Source organism: Poecile atricapillus, chromosome 11 (assembly GCF_030490865.1).
Source record: "Poecile atricapillus isolate bPoeAtr1 chromosome 11, bPoeAtr1.hap1, whole genome shotgun sequence".
In the NCBI taxonomy this organism is placed as follows: domain Eukaryota; kingdom Metazoa; phylum Chordata; class Aves; order Passeriformes; family Paridae; genus Poecile; species Poecile atricapillus.
The window spans coordinates 2,688,501-2,702,996 of record NC_081259.1 but is presented as its reverse complement, the minus strand read 5'-3'; the positions used below and the strand labels follow the sequence as shown (position 1 = coordinate 2,702,996).

The 14,496-nt window shown below is 47.6% G+C and overlaps 2 protein-coding genes across 2 annotated transcripts; one reads left to right on the top strand and one right to left on the bottom strand.

Moving 5' to 3' along the window:
* The first annotated feature begins 1,098 nt into the window (after positions 1–1,098).
* Positions 1,099–2,766, top strand: LOC131583169 (gonadotropin-releasing hormone II receptor-like). Its single transcript, XM_058847010.1, has 3 exons — positions 1,099–1,605; positions 1,871–2,072; positions 2,360–2,766. The coding sequence occupies exons 1-3, from the start codon at positions 1,099–1,101 to the stop codon at positions 2,764–2,766; spliced, it is 1,116 nt and encodes a 371-aa protein (XP_058702993.1).
* A 5,376-nt stretch (positions 2,767–8,142) lies between these two features.
* On the bottom strand, positions 8,143–13,451 carry PARP16 (poly(ADP-ribose) polymerase family member 16). The gene is made up of 6 exons (XM_058847186.1): positions 13,180–13,451; positions 12,166–12,303; positions 11,183–11,389; positions 9,964–10,135; positions 9,475–9,616; positions 8,143–8,864 (listed from the first exon to the last, which is right to left on the bottom strand). Exons 1-6 carry the CDS (start codon positions 13,369–13,371, stop codon positions 8,720–8,722), a joined length of 996 nt encoding a protein of 331 aa, XP_058703169.1. The 5' UTR covers positions 13,372–13,451; the 3' UTR covers positions 8,143–8,719.
* Between the last annotated feature and the right edge of the window lie 1,045 nt (positions 13,452–14,496).

Here is a 14,496-nt window from a genome sequence, read left to right as displayed (position 1 = left end):
TCTTTGGGGAGGGAGGGGTGAAGGCAGTGAGGGGAAGGGGGCTCAGGGTGCGGGTGGTGGGGCTGGAGGAGGGCGCATTGCTGCAAGGTGTCGGCATCTCCATCCTGCAGTGCTGGGGAGACAGATTTGATCTCTGCTGCTTCTGTTATTTGTACAATGTAAGGAATGTTTTATTTTGGAATCAGCAAACAGGAAGGTGCTTGAAACAGTAGGGGATATGCTGTACCTGCAGCTGGGGCTGTAAACAGCTCATGGCCACAGTATTTGCCCTTAAAACGTGAGTTCTGCTCAGATAAAAGGGCAATGAAATCAAGTGTGGCGACAACCACACTGCTCATCACTCCCCAGCCACCCCCAGCTTAGGGGGTGTTCTACCTTCCTCTCCTCCTCCTGCTTTGCCTCCAGAAGGGAAAGGGACAGAGGTGTAGTGCTGGTGTTTCTTGGGTCCTGGGAAGGGACATCCAGGCTCCTACATGTCACTGTGATCCACTCCCAGGAGCCACTGTCAGACTCTGGACAGTGTGGGATGCCTTTTCTCCCTGCCTGGTCACCCCCAGCTGCTCCTGCCCCTGACCCCAGATCTGGCATTGAAGATGGAGGTGGATCATTAAGGTTTAACACTAATGGGAAGGGCTGTGGGGTTTCTAAAAAGCTGAGCCCTGCTTAAAAACCCCCCTTGAAAGGACGAGTCCTTGAATCAAGCACAGCTGTCCCAGCACAGGCTCAACCAGCTCTGGTATGACCCATTCCCAGCAGGATGCTGGCAGACAGTGACTGGTTCCGTGGTCCTGGCCACCACTCCTGCTTTCCCAGCTGCTCAGCCACCTTGCAAGCAGCTAAAAATATATGTCTGTGTGACCAGTCACTGTAGCAAGGGTGAGCCAGAGAGGGCAGCCAGGCTGGGTCATCGTGGTGGGGAGACACGGTGGCTTCGCAAAATGGGTAACACAGGACGGGACAAGACAGGATGGGACAGACTGCTGCTGGTACCTCCAGTGCAGATCCCACCATCTCCCCACCTGTCCATTTGTTGAAGCTGCAGCACTCTACATAGCCCCTAAGAAGGGATTCACTTTGCTGCTTGCATTTCAGCAGGGGATGAGTGAGGAGCAGCTCCCTACATCTCCCCACTGCCCCACCGTGCAGGAGGACACCAATGTCTCGGCCTCTGAATACCCCCAGTACTGGGTGGAGCCCCAGTTCACCCAAGCAGCGAAGGTCCGTGTGATCATCACAGCCGTCTTCTTCCTGCTAGCAGCAGGCAGCAACGCGGCAGTGCTGGGCAGCCTGCTGAGGAAGAGGAGGAAATCCCATGTGCAGCCTCTGATCCTCAGCCTGGCGCTGGCTGACCTGCTGGTGACAGTGATGGTGATGCCCCTGGATGCGGCATGGAATGTGACAGTGCAGTGGTATGGAGGGGACATCTCCTGCAAGATCCTCAACTTTCTCAAGCTCTTTGCTATGTATGCGGCTGCCCTGGTACTGGTGGTCATCAGCCTGGACCGGCACGCGGCCATCCTCCATCCCTTCTCCCGTGCTCACCACCGCAATGGGATGCTGCTCCGTGCTGCCTGGGCTGGCAGTGTGCTCCTGGCTTTGCCCCAGGTAAAGTTCAGTGCCCTCCCCACAGAGTTTGCCTAAGCTGGGGTGGTTTTGGAGAAGGGCTTCACCAGCCCAACATCTCCAACGAGTCCATCCCAATCCATGGACTCCACCAGCACCAGAATAAGCCATGAATTAGGTGCCCAGAGTCCATTTTCCAGTCCGATGGCAGCAGGGAGGCACTCTCCATGCACAGCCAGCAGCATCTCCAAGATGTGATGCTCTGTTCCAAATCCTCTCTGAGTTATTCTTTGTTCCTTCATTTCAGCTTTTCCTCTTCCACCTGAACACAGTCCCAGGAAGGAATTTCACCCAGTGTGTTACTCATGGAAGCTTCCGAGCGCACTGGGAGGAAACCGTCTACAACATGTTCACCTTCACCACCCTCTACATCACCCCTCTGAGCGTCATGATTGTTTGCTACATCCGGATCCTTTGGGAGATCAGTAAGCAGCTAAAGGTCAATAAAGGTAAGTAGATCCCAGCCCTTTAATGTCCTCCATGACTGAATTTCTCCATCCTGGAATTGTTGTTGGGTCTGTCACAAAATCCTTTGAAAGCTAAAAAGTTTTGCACAAACCAACTAAGAAATTTTGCACAAACTTATTGACCCCAGTCATTGCTGTCTTCTGCTTCCTGTGGGACATGGACCAGATTATGAGATGGTCTTCCCTCTCTGGCAGAAGCAGAGTCATGGATGGTTATGTTGTCTTGGTTTTCCCCTATCTTCAACTATCCTTTTGACTCTCCTTGGCAGGTTTAACAAGAAATCAAAATGACCACATCTCCAAGGCACGAATGAAGACTCTCAAGATGACCATAGTGATTGTTGCCACCTTCATCATCTGCTGGACCCCTTACTATCTCCTGGGCTTGTGGTACTGGTTCCAGCCAGCCATGATCCAGAAGATGCCGGAGTATGTCAACCACAGCTTCTTCCTCTTTGGCTTGCTGCACACCTGCACCGACCCTATCATTTATGGGCTGTACACTCCTTCCTTTCGGGAGGACGTGCAGCTGTGTCTCAGGGGCATTGAAACAGCCATCACCAGGCAAAAGAGACACAAACCCATCTCAGCCTCAGAGAGGAACATCAAGGATGGTGCTGCAAATGGTGGGGTGGCATCAGGAGGCTCCAATGGCACAACTGTCAGCACGGTATGATGAAGACATGTACCCACAAGGGGATGGCAGGCACAGCTTTGGGACTGTTCTGTCCTGTAGGACCATTTTGGAGACTGTCATGATGAGATTCCCTACTCAGCTTTGGTGGGTGAGGGTCTCTGGCCAGTAACTGAGGATGTGTCTCCTGCCTGTACTCAGGGTGAAAAATATCTGGGGGTATTTATGGTCATTCTGCTGTATTCTGGCAGTGCCGTGACAACTAGAAAGAAAAACATCCTTTTTGTACCTGGCACATGGTCCAGCCCTGATTCTGGGATCAAGCTTCTCCACACTTCCAACATCAACCCCTGGGAGGAAATTTACCATCTCCTCTGTGGTCCAGGATCATGTCTCTGAAGTGGCTGGTCTTCAAGTGTCCTCTGCACTCACACCCAGCTGTAGAGCTGCATGGATGGTGTCACCCTGAGCCTGCAAAGGTGTGATCACAGGCTTTTATTCTTTTTTCTTCACTCACTGTAGGAAAAGCCCCCTGGAAATTTCAGATCTCCTGACTCAGAACCTGCCTGTTTCTCCCATGGCTGTGAGACAAGCCCTGGGAAAGATCTAAATATCTGGAGATTGACTAATGCAGGGGCATTCATGCCCATGGTGAGCAGGTAGGAAGTGCTGTGAGGATGGAGGGGCTCAGGTAAGAATGGTGCAAAGAACCACAGTGGGTTCTTCTCTCTTTTGAGAGAACCCACTCAAAAGTGAGTTTTCTTCTCTCTTTTGAGGAGAGCCGGAAGGGAAAACAGTCCCTGCTACTGTTTTCTGGTGTGAAAGGTACAGACAGACACATCATTACACAGCAGCTCTGTGGGATACAGGGCAAACCACGAAAGAGGGTATTTGGGGTAATGAGAACCAGACCTGGCACTGCCCAGCCCCCTAGACCTTTTTGTCCTCATGTCCCAAAGCACAAGCTGGCAGGTTACAGGCCACACACTGGACACATTCGCTTTGCCCTAAGCAGCACCAGCCCCTCGGTTCTGCCCCAGCAGAGCAGGTGCAGCCACACCACAGGTGTTGTCTGAGGTGTCCCAGTGATGGAAGTGATGGGAAGCAGCTGGTAGGTGGAGGGGTCTATCAGCACCTTTAGTGCCAGATGGAGGCAAATGAGGGCTTCTGGAGGGATCAGCTGAGCTGTAGTGAGTAACATGGGTTCTTTGCTTTCTACCATTGCGCTAAAATTTGCTTGTGAAGGCAGAGGTTTCCTCTCTGGGTGTGGGTTGAAGAGATGGGTTTATTCAACTGTGTTGTCCTTTCCAGGTAATTAGAAATAGTGGATTATTTCTTTTTTTTTCATTCTCTGATGTTTGTTATTAAATGTGGGGTTTGCTTTTGAAGAGAAATTTAGTTTTAAGCCAGGTGGGTTGTTGTTTTCTTACTTTAGTTAAACCTTTGGACAGCTCAGGAGCTTTGGACTTGGCAGGAGGCAGTTCCTTAGCTATTTTTGTGGCCGTTGCAGCTTTTGATGAGCATCTGGACTTTATCAGGATGAAAGAGCTTTGCTTTAAAAACAACTCTTTTCTTGCTGTGGTTGCGTGTGTAGGGAGCTGGGAGGTGTCTTCCTCTCAAGAAAATAAATCTCATTTGGGCACTGAGGGGGCTTTTTCTCAACCTGTTTCCAAGAGGTGTTGGCTCCCCATCAGCCAGCAAGGATCTGCACTGGTCTCCCAGTACCCCAGCTAACAAATTATTGTAATTGGAGGGGTGGCAAGTGGTCCTTGCCGGTTGGCTGAGGACACAGGAAGCCACAGTACTCAGGGTGATGCTGAGCTGCACACCCTGGGTATTCAGCCCTTGCCTTTCTGATACTAATTATTATTTATGCTAAACATGTAGCCCAAGGAGAAAAAAAAAAATCAATTAGAACTGCAGGAGCCTAGACCAACTGGTGGGGATTAGCATGAGGCATTTCCAAACTCCAATGAGATGCGTAATCGCAGTTTGGCTTTCCTGGGCTCATTCTGCTCAATGTTAATTACCCAGTGCTAACGGAGCGGGGGTTGGCTGATGCCAGGCTGGCAAAAAAGGGCTTCTTGTAAGGTGATGGGAATGGCTTGCAGTAGGGGAAGCTAATTTATTCATCAGACACTCCTTTGGTCTTTTTGTTTATACTGCTGATGGGAGGCAGACCTTGAAGGTGTGTTGGTTTTCTGGCAAGCCTTGAATAAGCAGGAAAGTGTCTTTAATCTACTGAAAACTGTCTCCATCCACTTTTTGCTGAGTGGGAGAGAACAGATCCAACATTGCTCATGCACATGTCTCCTCTTGCCCAGCAACAGAAGAGCTTAGAGGTCTTCTCTGAGGAGCAAGAAACACTTTTTTCCTTGTGGGAAGGATTCACCACCTTTACACCCCATGGGTACAGTAAAAAGACAAAAGCAGGTTTAGCTTTAGGGGGACTCAGTGATCTTACAATAATTTAGGGTTGGAAAAGATTTCTATGAAGAGTAGGAAAATGGGGATTCTGGCAAGCAGATGTACCTTAGTCCTTAGGGGAAGCATGGCACATTCCTTGGGATTCTTGCAGGCGCTCCAGTGCTGCTCCTTTTGCCCATCTCTTTCATGCCTTCCCTCCTGTTGCTGACGTTCAAAGTGACATCTTGTGGAGCCTGGAGTGTGGGCAAGGTGCCCAAAGTGACAGCTTTCATGAGAGAAGGAAAATGTCACTGGAAGCTTGTGCTGCCGTGCCATGTGCCCACTGCATGCAGGAACGGGGAGCAAGCAGGTGGGCAGCACCTCCTTGGAAAAACTGGGATCAGTCTGGGTTGTGCCAGAGGTGGACCAAAGTCTAGGCCTGGTTTGAATATTCCTGCGTTTCTGACTCTGCTTTTCTTATATTTGCTCACACTTTAGAGAGCACAAGATTTTTGCATCAGTTATTGGGAGCGTGAATCCCCAAGTCTTGCTTTGCACCCCCCGCCCAGGGGTGGTCCTGCTCTCTGTGGTGCTTCCCTTTCTCTCCCCACATTGTCTCAAACCCTTTGTCTCCATCAGCACCTGCCCTTCTCCTCAGCTGGCTCCTGAGCTCTCCATATAAAAATATCTATAAAATAGAGAGAGAAAAATAGTTTTTATATATATTATCTATTTCTGCTTGTTGGAGGAAAATTCTCCCACTTCCTCAAAACCTGCTCATTCCCACCAAGGAAACACCAGTTACCACACTGCTTGCAGTCCCAGCCAGGATCAGATTTGTCTGATTCAGTAACAATTCCTTAATATTCACCACAGCAATATAATGAACATATTAATAAGAGCAGGTAGCTCTGTATTTATAACTCCTCAACCTCACCCTGGGCTGCCTGCTTCAAACACAGCGGCCCTTTGTTTGGGAGGAAATTCTGATTCATTCCCCCTTAGTGTTTTTATAGCACTGTGCATGTTCAAAGAGCCACGCAAGTGGCTTAAGAGGCTAACACAAACCTTGGGTTAATTCATAATACTGTTAGTTACTCAGCACAATACCCGTATTAATCCAGCTGACTGCACCTCGCCACGTTGGGAAACACATGCTGAAATCAGCAGGGAGCTCAGAAAACAAGCGTGGGAGTAGGATATTAAGTATTCTGCCAGGCTGCTAGGTAGGATCTGAGCACCTTAAATGTATTTAAAATATTTTCCCATTGCTGTTGCCTCACTCCGCAGCTGTGGAGCTGAAGCAATGATGAGGCTGTGCCCAGAATCCCTGCAGGCCTGAGCATGAGGGATGGGGCTACAAGCTCTCCAAGGGATACTCCAGACACATCCATCAGGACTCAGCCCCCACCTGCAAACACCTCCTTTTTTTTTTTTGAGTCTATTCAAACTGATCAAAGCGGAAAAAGCTGATTTTTTTTCCCTTTGATACCTGCTGATTTCATTGCAGAGCTGGACTGTGCATGTCTGCCATGAGCCCCCACAATGCTTTCTCTCTGGGGACATAGCCTGGAACTATTATTACTACTTCTGCTTACTCTCAGAAACTTTCCTATGCAAAGAAACCCTAAGAAAAGAGCTTTAAATCCCTGCTGTGTTCTTTTCATCTGGCTCAGGAGCTCCCAGGTTTGTGCCTTTCCCTGCAGGGCCAGCAGCCAGCCAACTGCTGCCTCTTCCTTTTCCAAAGGGCCCCAAATAGCCCATCTGTTCCAAAAGATGGGGTATTTTTTCAGACAAACCAGGCTTTGAACAAAGCAGTACCCTTTAGACATAGCATCAAGTACCTCCAGGTTTTTTGGCTGGCACATTACCTCTCCTAAACTTGTATATTTACATGGCACAACCTTTCCTATAACATGCTGAGAAAGACCAAAAATGGGCAAATATTCCCAGGACCCCCATGCACGTCTAAATCCTCAAGTTTCTGCACTGAAATATCAAGGTGTAAACTATTAAGTAGTTGAACCTGTTGCACAATAAATTATTTGTTTATGTATATTTTAATTGCAAATCTCTGCTACAATTAGCACAGACACTTCTTGAGCTGAGGTGCTGCAGTGTGCTTTGACAGTAAGCATTATTAACGGGCTGTAAAAGGCAATGGGGAATTGGATTATAATGTTCTTGTTTTGCAAGCTGTATGGTGAATAAATAAATTTGTTCTGGCAGCAAAATTAACTGGGATAAATGTGTCTAGCTCCAGTCACCAAGAAGAGGGTTGTTGTAAATGAACTTGTTCTCAGCCTTGAATTAAAAAACCTGATTACCAGGACATTATTTCTGGCAATTAGGTACCAGAACAACATCAGAAAGAGAAGAGATTTTCTTTGAAATATTTAATGAGTAAGGTAGTAATCACAGACTCCTTTGCTGGAAATATGTGATGAGTTGGGTTTTTTTGCGGTTAGGGTTCATTGTGCAATGAAAATCTGTGTTTATCAACTAAAGGCTGGACTGAGAGACTGAACTGTGGCACGTATCTGACTTTTCCTTGCCTAGAATCTCTGGGTCTTCATGGTTATCCCATGCCCAGTCACTAATCAGGGGACAGTGCTTTGCTCCTTTTTCTGTTTCAGGCAGTTGTAGGTTGCTTTGTGACAACAGCAAACACAAATGACAGGGGGGAGAGGAGAGAGCATTGCCCTGTGTATGTTGCATTATTAACTTGCACATGCTATATTCTCTAACAAACCCCCAGTTTGGTAAGAACAATCCTTATTCAGTATTGATGCTGAAAACCCTGAGTTTGTCTAATCTGCACAGAAAGCTAGGATAAGATAGACCACGGCTGAGAACACAAGCCGTGTAGATGTTTGTGCTGTTTTTGCCCAGGATAGAATGAATTTTCCTCATAGCAGTGTAGTAACTATGTTTTGGATTTGTAGTTAGCTGCCAACTGGGATTAAAACACAATAATGTTCTACAAAGGGGAAAAAAACACACTAGAAACCGTTCAAGTTCTTCCATTTGGCGGTTGTTTTATTTCTTGTTGTTTTTTTTTTCCTTACAATCATTATGCTCAAATATAAAAATTCCTGGCCAAAGTTAGTTTTAGAAGTTTAAAAGTAATTCCATCTGCATTGATACATGCCAAACATCACTATATTCAGTTTCTGAAAACATACTGATAAGACTCCCAACAGGTTGCTTTGCCTGACATCCAGAAAAATCCTCCTTTCCAACTTGTGCAAACATACTTCACCTTGACAGAAAGTAAGTTACACCTGAGTGTTTCCATGCTTAGTTTTCATTAATCTTAAATAACCTTTTTTCCATGGACCCTTAACGATTGGCTCATGCTAAGCTGCACCACTGTGATCCTTTTCAGCTGTACTAGGCATCCTCATGAATCCTAGGAACACAGAAATAAGAATAAATGCAGAGATACCATGAGGATTAATAGATTGGTGACACAACTGGAAAGCTCCAGGCACCTTTATTTCCAGAGCTCTGGAATAGATGCAGTGCGCTGCAGATCAGCTATTCTTAAGGCACGTGGTGAAATTAACAGTTTATCATCTCGGGTGGTTCATCTCTCTGAGTCAAACATTCTGTGCCAATAGTAGATGAAGGTTGGTGAGTTGCTGGCCCCTATCACTATCAGCAAGAGCAGGTACAACATCATCATTACGGCAAAACGGTGGGTGTAGAACCAGGATGATTCATTAGAAGGCCTGAAAAGGGAAAAAGGCATGAATTCTGCCAGAGATGCACAAATACCTTGGCAAAAAATATCTCAGGTTTCATTACTTTAAGCCAATCTAATAAGAACAGAAAGTTATTCCACAATCCCTGTATCTAATAAAGCCTGATTTTTACCACATCCCTTTTCCTTAAGTCTCCATGCACAATCCTGTCTTTTCTCCCCATGTTCACACCTCTCCCTGTGGTCTGGAGCTGTAGCTGCCTGGCCTGTAGACATGTGTTGAGTAGCTGAGTGAACACTGCCACGTAGGATAGATAAGGGCAAAGTTAAAACTGAGGCAGTTTTAAGAGATGCACTCACCAGACATCCACTCTCAGTTTCTTGCCACAAACAGATAACTAGACCTCTCAAAGACTCAAAGTGCTTACAGGTCTGGTAAAAAAGCAAATTTAGCTGAGCCTGGGAATGTCCAAGAGCAAGACAGAGGCAACATGATGGTGTAAGACTTATTTCCATAGGAAATGGGCTACAAACAAATTCTGGAAGTGCAGTATATCTTTCTTCATTGTTTTTCAACAATGAGATCCATTTACCCGGCTGCTGTAGCAGCTCATCCCTCTAGACAGCTGAACTCTTACCTCCTATGCTGCTTCTGTGAATACACTAGCAAATATTTAACTCGTAAAAGCTGGTTGTTTGTAACAACAAAGTATTTCTGTGGTACATCTCCCCCTTCACTGTTTTTCACTCTTGCTCTTTTTCTGTCTATTTCTTCTGAATCTGAATTGGGAAAGAAAAAAAAAAGCAGAACTTCAAGTAACTGTAAAAAAAGTAAACAACCAACACCCCCATACACACCCCCCAGAAGAATGGGAATGAGATAACCAAAGATCTAGTCTTGGTATTCCCCTGAAGCCCTCAGCATCCAAGAATAGAGTGAGAAGTTTGCTTGAGGCTATACCACTCCTAGTCATCCTTGGTATGGATGACATTATGACCCAGACCAGGGTGATGAGGAGGTAAGTCTCCCATCCAGTGCTCGAGGAGCCACTGATATTAAGAGGGAAAGAAAAACAACATGAAGGACAGATGTAACTACTACACAGTTATTACTGTAATAGACTCACCTTTCTTCTTCACCTGACACTTTACATCTGGGTGGTCAATGATCTCACAAACAGCCACACAGCTGAGGATAGAGCCCAGCGCACTTCGCTGCCAGCCAAGACCATGAGGGCTGTACAGCAGAGCCAGGCTCAGGTCACTGGTCAGATAGGTGCCTTCACCAAACAGGGATGTCTGAAACAGAGCAGAAGTCTACCCTAAAATCATGTACTGCAAACCTCAAACAACATAGAAGTGTTCTTTCCTTTTAGACTGGCAGTTCTTCTCCTGAAGGTAAATTACGAAAGGCCTTTCTGACCCGTGTTGGGCCTGGTCCATGCACTGTTTTTGTCCTGGCACAACTTCCTTGGGGTGGGGTTGCTACCCTCTCACATCCCTCAAATTAGCTGTTTGGCAGAGCATTTGGTGTGGACAGATTCATGCTTTCCCGGATTTGGAGTTAGTTTGCCAGCATAAGTATCTTACATCAACATGACTGCACTGCTCTTAAAAGGCATTTCATCAATTTATTGAGACTGTCATCATTCAAGTAATCCAAACAAGGCAAGGCTTTGCTTCATTTAAATCCATGCTTTACTAGAAAAGAGGAAAGTACTTTTCAATTTGCCACACTGGCTAAAATTATTACTCCAGTAAGTCCATTGTACCCAGTAAACCATTACTCATCGAGAATGTGGGTAAAAAACATAGTCCAGGTTGACTGGAATTTCAAGCAGGTGCTGTGTCAAAGCTGCCTCACAGCTGACACAAAAAGCCCTTCCACTGAAATCAGAAGAGGTGTAAATCCTATGGGATGTCTCTCTAAACCAGACCATTTTAAGAAAGCTCCACTGGCAAGTAGCACCTGAAACTTTGCTGATCTAAACACAAGGCCAGGCAGAAAATCTCCACTATCCTCCTCCTCTGTAGACAGGCACTTCCCAGCTGCAGGCTGTCAGGACAGGATTTTCAGAGGAATTACACATCCTTATAAAGAAGCAAAGGACAGTCACAATTTGTCATGCTGGTGAAAAGGGTTTCATGCCACTTCCAGTTTTTACCCTCAGGCTGCACTAGAAAAATCCAACACAGCCATCCACAAAAGCCTACACTGAAATGAAAACAGCAGTACAAGATCATCAGAACATTTCATACCCTGAAAGGAATCTGGTCCTATTTTTAAAAAATTGTCTGCAGCTGCAAGTGAGGAAGGGAAGATGGTGTCAATGGCAGGAGCCTCACCCTGTTCAAGTGGCAGTGCAGGCCGTGGTGCAGGATGGAATGGAAGTTCTCCAGGCGGCTCCCATGGAAGGCGTAGATAAGGTCTCGCTCTCCCTTGGTCTCAGCAAATTTGATGTTCATTTGATCACAGTACACAATCTCAAAGAGGTAGTCAGGAGCAGGAACTGCAGCTCCAGACATCCCTGTGAGTTCCTGGATCTTCTCGTACTTAAAACCAGGAAGGAATATCAGTGTTGGTTTATATAGTTAGATTACTCACTGGAAATTCTGCTTCCTGTCCCTTCATACTGTTTAATGCATTCTGATTATGCTTTTCTGAGTTAGAATTCAACACTCTCACAATTCAGAAGGAGTAAATGCACAGTAAAAATCCTGCCAGTTTATTGCTATAGAAGTTAAATCCTAAATCTTCTCTCCAGAAAGAAATCCAAACCTGAATTGTAATTATGAATTAATTTATGATCCAAGGACAATATCACAATTCTACTTTGGTTACTAAGACAATATATTCATCAGCTGATCCTGCAAGAGAAAAAATGATGGAAACAGAAGTCTTTTTCATCTTGCTGCTAATCTCTACAACTATTTTGATCCCTGTTACAGAAGTGCCTCAGTGGCTCTAAACCTTTCCCTTTCTGGGGCAGAAGACAAGAATTGTCTTTCTCAGTGACAAGCAGGACCCAGCTCCAAGACACCCAGATTGGACTCTCTCAGACTAAACCATGTTATGTTAACTGGAGTAGCCAACTACAATCACTGCCCATCATCAACTACTGACAGTGGTAACTATTTCTTCCAACCAGTGTTCCTGAAAATTTTACTTAAAAACACCCCTCTCTATAAACAGAGAAGAATAGATTTATGTTCAACTATTAAGCTCTCACAATAACCAACTTAATTCTGGCTGCAGGAAATATTCTCTGAAGTGCAAGTTTGCCTTAAAAAACAAATTCTAATTAAGATTTTCAGAATTCAGAACTTACCTCCTGTTTCTTATTACTCTGTATCATGAAGACCTTAGATGATAGAATCCAACTAAACAGGTCCCAGGTCCTTTTATCTGTATTTGGAACAGACTCCAGAAGCTCTTTCAGGCTTGGTAGAGCCTTGGTATCTGCAAGCTAACAACAGAGGCATTTAGCACAAGCTCCTTAGTGCCATTGTGATTAAACAGGGACCTCTAGTGAAAAGAAACCAATATTTCAACCCAACAAACTGAAAAACAGATTCTGTTCTTAGATATAGACACTTGTATCCAGTTTGTGGGGAAGTTTGTCAATTGCTCTGAATGCAAAGAGCAGGCAAGTTATAAACAGTGATATTTACCAACAGTATCTGGAGGGTTTGTACAGGAACAATCAGGCACACTCCTGAGAGAAAACAAGCTGTCACAGGGCAGTATGTGCAGTGGCCCTGACATGGGGGTGTTCAGGCCATGTAACATGCAAATCCTTCAATATGAATTTGAATCGAACGTTGGCAAGCTCTCATAACACTTCACAGAACATCAGGAACATTGAGGCTGGAAAACACGTCTGAGATTATTGAATCCAACCATTAATCTAACTTTGCCCAGCCCACCGCTAAACCATGAGCCCAAGTACCACATCTACACGTTTTCTGAACACCTCCAGGGATGGTAATTCTACCACTTCCCTGGGAAGCCTATATTAACGCCTAACCACCTTTTCAGGGTAGAAATGTTCCAGAACACTCAATCTTGAGCAGCTTGAGGCCGCCTCTTCTCATCCTGTCAGTTCACTCACTACCTGTTATCTATCGCTTCTTCACGTGCCCACACCGGATCTGGGCGTTTCCCAGTGTGGGTTTATCGGTCAGAATCCCAAATACTCTTAAACCTGGATTTCTTGACTGGATAAACCCTTCATCCTGCTTTATCCGTGACCCTGTGGCGCCGCTGCCCTCACCTCTGCGGGCAGCCCGTGCTCCCCATGGGCGCCGCGGGCAGCTCCCCCGGGCCGGCCCCGGGCACTCACCAGCCCCTCGAAGTCCTTGGTGTCGCCGCTGGCGTAGCGGCCCGGGAAGGGCCTCAGCGCCGAGTCGCGCTTGTAGCTCTGCAGCGCGGCGGCGAACAGGCTGCACCGCAGGTCGGCGGCCAACGGGTCCCGCCGCGCCGCCTCCCTGGCGCCCGGGGCCGCCTCGCCGGGGCCGGGGCCCGGCGCTGACATGCCCGGCGAGGGCAGCCCAGCGCCGGCCGCTCCGACAAGGCGGCAGCGCCCGCCCCGCCGGCGTCGCCCCTTCCGCCGCCGGGCCGCGGCGTGGCCCCGCCGCCCCGCCCCGCAGCCGCCTCCGCCCGCCCCGCTCCGCGCCGGAGCTGTCGGTCCCTGAGGCGCCGGGAGCGAGGGCGGCCGGCGGTTGTACCCGTTACGTGGGGACGGGGAGGAGGGATGGAGGTCTGGGGGAATGACACCTTCGCCTCGGGTAGAGACCGGAGTCGGTTACAGAGGGCAGTGACATCTTCCCTTCAGGCAGAGACCAGGAGAAGGGTTCAGGTGGCAGTAGTGGCATCTTCCCCTCAGGCAGAGACTGGGAGAAGGTTCGTGGGGAATAGCGCGTTCCCCTCAGGCAGAGACCGGGAGAAGGTTCGTGGGGAATAGCGCCTTCCCCTCAGGCAGAGACCGGGAGAAGGTTCGTGGGGAATAGCGCCTTCCCCTCAGGCAGAGACCGGGAGAAGGTTCGTGGGGAATAGCGCGTTCCCCTCAGGCAGAGATCGGAAGAGGGGTACAAAAGGAAATGGCACCTTTGCCTCAGGTAATGACCTGATGAAGAGTATGAGGAGAGCATGGTGCTTTCCCCTCAGGATGAGACTGAGAGAGGTGCAGTGGGAAAATGGCACCATCCCCTCAGGTGTTGATCAAGAGAAGGGTAGAGCGGGTCATGGCATCTTCCCCTCAGAGGGAGACCAGGAGAGGGATATAGACAGGAATGGCACCTTGTCCTCAGGTAGAGATTGGGAAGAGGGTACAGGGGGAAATGGAAGCTCCTTCAAAGGTAGAGACTCAGAGAGGGATATGGAGGAATGGTGCTTTTGCTTCAGGTGGAAACTGGGAGGCCTGCAAGGTCCAACAGCATCTTCTCAGGTTGTGACCTGGAGGGGGTAAAGGGAACAATTGCATCTTCCTCTCAGAGACTGGAAGGGGTTATGGGTCGTGGGAAAAATGTCACCTTCGCCTCAGGTATAGACCACATCAGGCTCATGGGGCAGGGAGGACAAGGAGAGGGACACAGACAGTGTGCTGGGGTGTTAGTTGCACTGTGGCCATGTCAGATGGCTTGTGCCCCATCCTCTGCCC